Here is a 5,641-nt window from a genome sequence, read left to right as displayed (position 1 = left end):
TAGGGATCTAAAAAAACAATGATATACTCACCTGAACCTCAAATCCGGATGGCTGCTAGACCAGTCCCTTCAGCCTCTCTCCTCCTCCACTCCGGCGGTGTAATATCCCATGGCATCCTCACATGCAAAACACTGTATTGGATGTGATGGCTCATTGGTTCTTAGATACCAGAGTGAAGGAGAAGCGAGGCTGCAAGGACCAGTCTACCAGCCAACCTTGCAGCCTTAATCCTTGGGGGGTCCAAACTGCATTGACTGGTCTAGCAGTCAGCCTTGCATCCTTAACCCTTGCAGTGGGGGGATAGGGACTGCAAGGACTAGTCAAGCAGCCAGCCTTGCAGCCTTAACCCTTGCAGTGTGTGAATAGGGACTTCAGTGACTGGTCTAGCAGCCAGCCTTGCAGCCTTAACCCGTGTACTGTGGGGGTAGCGACCAGTTTAGCAGCCAGCCTTGCAGACTTAACCCTTGCAGTGTGGGTAAAGGGATTGCAATGACCAGTCTAGCAGCCAGCCTTGCAGCCTTAACCCGTGTACTGTGGGGGTAGCGACCAGTCTAGCAGTCAGCCTTGCATCCTTAACCCTTGCAGTGTGGGAATAGGGACTTCAGTGACTGGTCTAGCAGCCAGCCTTAACCCGCGTACTGTGGGGGTAGCGACCAGTCTAGCAGCCAGCCTTGCAGACTTAACCCTTGCAGTGTGGGGATAGGGATTGCAATGACCAGTCTAGCAGCCAACCTTCCAGTCTTAACCCTTGCAGTGTGTGGGTAGGGACTGCAGTGACTGGCCTAGCACCCAACCTTGCACCCTTAACCCGTGTGCTGTGGGGGTAGGAACTGCAGGGACCGGTCTAGCAGCCAGCCTTGCAGCCTTAACCCTGGCAGTGCCAATATTATCCTCTGTCATTTTTGCCAAATGAAACGCCATTTAGTACTTCTTCCATGATATCCCAACTTGATGGATCAGGGCTAGGCTGGTCACACGGCGATCACCAATTGGCTGGTGCATTAAAATTCATGGCAAATGCAGACAAAAAAAACAGACAAAAAAACAAACAAACTGCAAAGCTCTTTTTGCAAACGTAAAACCCAAAATTGTCTAGGGAAAGAAGCAAGTATCAGATTTACCCAAGCATGAGTAAATAATAAAAACGAATTCATAATGTTCTGTCCCCAAGCCGAAATTTCATGAAGTTTATCACCTTGTGCCAAACTCCGAAGCTTTGGAATGTTTTGTGGCGACTGGTTAGGACGTTCGCCCCTTCGTCTACAAAGTGCCCTAAGACTTCTCCCTTCCCATCTACTTTCAGCCCTTTTGTCTTTTTTTTTCTCTTTCTGCCGACTAGCTCGTTCCCTCCGCCATTCCGAACAGTACATATTGTTTCCATTTTGTTGACGTCATAATCTTTCTGGAATTTTTATGTTTTGACTTCAGCTCCGGAGAAATCCCTGTCTGCGGGGAGAGCGGGCCGCAGAAGACCCCAAGTATTCAAGGGGATCTTCCAAGAGAGGGGGGAAAAAAAGCAAAAACTACAGAATAAGAAAAGCTAAAAAAAAAGAGATAACTGTTAAACTAACGTAAAGGATACAAACGCTTCGGCGATGTTCCGGAAAAGGCACGGGGAAACTTTACGTGGACCTCGGGGGTCTCAAATTCTGTACCTGTCCCATAAATGCCCGCCTTCTGTGTACAGGAAAATCCTTCCTCTCTTCCTCAAGTAGCATCTGCTTTTAATTTAACAAAACGCTAACTCCAGATTATAGAAAATCCCTGATCCTGCTGAGCTGAGAGATGCAGTATGTAAATATACAAAAAAGACTCACTGGGCGGTATAGCAACACACAGCGAGACGCAGGTTGAGGGGAAACAATACGCAATTGACAAAGACGGGTTTATCGCAATGTCGAGGTCGGAGCAAATGCGATAACCCAACGCAACGGGAGTCATAAAAAATTAAAAATGAATGCATAGAGAAAGCTTCCAGTCTTTCTTGGAAGGTTTCATTTCAGTCTGATGCATTTGGTTACCATTAAGAGGACGTTGTCGTTCGACCTCACGTTACGCGTTACACTGGTGCATTGCTATCTAATGGCAAGGAAGAGATACCAGGGCTGGACAAGTCCCAGGAGCCAGGTGGCCAATGCTCCTTAAAAACTACTAACTTTTCAGGTTTTCTCTAGATGATGTCAATGGAGCTGGCTCCTAAAGAAAATCCTACTGGCTCCTGGATTGGAAAGACTGTCTCCTGAAATTCATATTCATTTGTCCACCCCAATGTATAATATTTTTTAACCCGTTTAATTATTTTGAGGGTCGGAGAACATCCAAGGTGATCTCCTCACCGTATACGTGATGGCTCGCTCACACATTCGGGCTTCTTGGGTCAATAACTGATCATGGATGCCAACCTATAGGTAGACTCTCTTGGACCTTGCAACAATTTGGGTTTCTTGGTATCAACCTTGACTTCTGTTTGGTCTTTGCTCTGTTATGTAAGCCCAAAAGACTCAGTCTAACTATAGGTATAGGCCCTTCTTGACAGAAGAACAGTTGGCTTTCTGAGATTTGTCCGTTCTACTCTAGACCCACCATGACCTTTCATCAAGACTTGGCTGTCATTCTATATACATTGACTCTGTTATGTAAGCCCACGAGAGTCAATCTACCTGTGGGTCTGCTTCCATGGGCAGTTCTTCACCCAAGAACAGTTAGCTTTCAGAGATCTGTCCGTTCTACTGTCCGTTCTACTCTGGACCCACCATGACCTTTCACCAAGACTTGGCTGTCATTCTATACAATGACATAGCTCTGTTATGTAAGCCCAAGAGAGTCAATCCACATATGGGTCGCCATCCATCAGCAGTTCTTGCCCTAAGAACAGCTGGCTTTCAGAAATCTGTCCATTCTAATTGGGACCTGTCATGACCTGTCACCACGACTTGGCTGTTATTCTATAGAATGACTTAGCTCTGTTTTGTAAGCTCACAAGAGTCAATCTACCTATGAGTCGGCATCCATGGGCAGTTCTTGACCCAAGAACAGTTGGCTTTCAGAGATCTGTGCATTCTACTCGGGACCCGCCATTACCTTTCACCAAGACTTGGCTGTCATTCTATAGAATGACTTAGCTCTGTTATGTAAGCCCACGAGAGTCCTTCTACCCATGTGATTGGCATCCATGGGCAGTTCTTGCCCTAAGAACAGTTGGCTTTCAGAGATCTGTCCGTTCTACTCGGGACCCGCCATGACCTTTCACCAAGACTTGGCTGTCATTCTATAGCAGCACATGTGTGATGGAAGGCATATTAAGTCTTCTGTGGAGGCAATGGCTGGCGATCGGTTGCAAATATTTTCCCACATACACAAATACAGGGGATGTGCAGAATCATAAGGGATGTTTTGAATCTGGTGCGCAACTTACTTGGGCTGTGTGCAACCATCCATCCCTCCATTATCTATCTATCTATCTATCTATCTATCTATCTATCTATCTATCTATCTATCTATCTATCTATGTCTTTGCCATAAGTGGACACAATGTATTCACATCTACTAAATCCCATAAACACTGCACTGGGCAGTCTTGCTGTGACCTTTAACAAAACTTTGCTCATCGATACGGGTACCACACAAGTGAACCTAAACAAAATTCATTTTGCACTGCATTGTCTTTTGCTTATGTTCTAACCTGGTGCCTTTATAGGAAGAGCAGATGGATTCCAGCTAATCAGCACAATGTTTTTAATGAAGGTGTTTGCTCAATTATAGCCACCATTCACAACAATCCTATAACAGATGCTACTTGCTGACCAATCATTTTCTTTTTCCAATTGGAAGACACAAAAAAAACCCCAAAGGACGCCAATTATTATACACTGGAGCATAGGAAGCATGCAGGCTAATTCGGTTAGGCAATGCATAAGGCATTGATGATATGCAAACCCACAGTCACCTATACCAACCGAGCAGATTTCATTTTAATGACGCTGAATCAGTCAAAAATGAATTCTGATTGGCCAAGCAGGGGTCACATAATCGCATCATCTTTCCATTTGCTGAGCCCCATACGTGTTTTTTTTTGCCCATATCGACCATTCAGGTGTCATGCAGAAAATATGAGACTTGATTAGTTGTTATGGGCAACAGCATCATGTCTTTTTTTTTTTGTGGTCCAGCCTTGACATATATCAGCAAATCGAAAACTTGGTTCGATTTCTGGGAGGCCGGAGACAGTGCTTATAAGACAAGAGCCAAACAGACAGGATCTCCATTATACCAGATGTGATGGAACTGAAGACCCTGCCGTAATAGCTAGACCGTCATCTTTGCCTTGTGTTCCCTCCTCCCCCCCACACCTTACCTGGGCTCATTGAAAGGATATGGATTACACACTATCCTCAGGCACCAGCTCCTGGGTCTGCTCTCTTGGCTCAGGTAGAAGAATACCACTGGAGCAATGGTGGGATAGGGCAGCCCTTCCACCTCTGCATCTGCTGCCTTGCTGTCTTTGGAAGAATCCTGCTCCTGGGCTTTAGCTTCTCCTGCCATGCTGCTCCTCAACCTGGTCCCAAAGTCAGCAAGGGGCTCTCTCTTCTATTGCTTCATTCAAGCGTCCTTCGACCCAGCCGAAGATGCATCCAGGAGGCAAGCTGTGTCTTCAAGGTTCTTGGAAGCCTTTCCAACATAGGTGTGCAAAGTTTTGGGGGCTTGTGTCTCACCTGTCCAGAGGTTGGGGGGGAGGGGATGGGGAGAGCCTCAGCCACCAGCGGAGGGGCACATTGCCTTCTACTCTAGGGTTCCCATGCTTGCTTGTCCATGCCAGACCTTACCTGAGCTCTCCAGCACCTGTACCCAGGAAGGTGCCCTCTTGCCTCTCACCTCTGCGCTGGTGATGCTGCTCTCTACCTCTCTCCTGCTTCACACCTGTATCTCTCCTCTTCCATCATCATCCCTCCCACCTCTCCATCCCTGGACCGCTCTCCCTTCTCTCTTTTACTCCTCCTCCTCGGAGTGTCTCCTTTTCCAACAGCTCTCTATCCGTCTTTTGCTTGCCTCTTGATGTCTCTTGCAGATCTCCGTGCCAAGCGTCCGCCCTCCGGGCTTTTTCCTCTCTCCAGATGTTGCCAGCGATAGCTGCCAGGTGATGGTTGCCCCCTCTCTCCCCCACCACCTTGGTGCTTCTTAAAGCGATGTTCCCGTCCAGGTTGGGCACTGCTCAGGTTAAAAGTGCCCGCCACGCCGGTTCCCGCTCACACGCCGCCCGGGGCTGGAAGTTGCCGGGAGGACGGGGCAGAGGAGATGCTGCAGCCGGGGGAAGGAGCCGGAGCTCAGTTGGCCACAGCTGGATCCCGGAGTCCAACTTCGGCAGACGGCCCCGCCCAGCGCGTGCCCACGCGCCAATCAAGGGTAGGACCCGGCGGCGGATTGGCTGAGCGGGCTGTCAGTAAGGGAGAGGAGGGGCGGGGACACATCTGGAATGAGATTAGAGCTCCGTCCAGCTTCGGTGCCAGATGATCCGGCGGAGATGTGGGGAGAGGCTGTGCGAGAGACGGAGCCGCTCCCCGGGCAGGTAGAGATGGCTGGAGGAGGTTCAAGTGTCAGGGGGGAGCCACAGTGTATAGTGCTGGGACTGGGAAGGCAATCATG

At 48.5% G+C, this 5,641-nt stretch overlaps 1 protein-coding gene across 3 annotated transcripts in view; it reads right to left on the bottom strand.

Moving 5' to 3' along the window:
• The window catches only part of CACNA1G (calcium voltage-gated channel subunit alpha1 G), a 166,546-nt gene extending 161,973 nt beyond the window's left edge, over positions 1 to 4,573 (bottom strand). For all 3 annotated transcript variants that reach the window (XM_018567867.1, XM_018567869.1, XM_018567868.1), the window contains exon 1: positions 4,377 to 4,573. In XM_018567867.1, the coding sequence (XP_018423369.1) occupies positions 4,377 to 4,543 (167 nt within the window). In that variant the 5' untranslated portion in view covers positions 4,544 to 4,573. The remainder of the gene's footprint in view (positions 1 to 4,376) is intronic.
• Between the last annotated feature and the right edge of the window lie 1,068 nt (positions 4,574 to 5,641).

This window comes from Nanorana parkeri, unplaced genomic scaffold, assembly GCF_000935625.1.
Source record: "Nanorana parkeri isolate BGI_ZX_2015 unplaced genomic scaffold, ASM93562v1 scaffold1106, whole genome shotgun sequence".
Taxonomy (NCBI): domain Eukaryota; kingdom Metazoa; phylum Chordata; class Amphibia; order Anura; family Dicroglossidae; genus Nanorana; species Nanorana parkeri.
The sequence above is the reverse complement of the archived record's forward strand: the minus strand, read 5'-3'. Positions and strand labels throughout refer to the sequence as shown.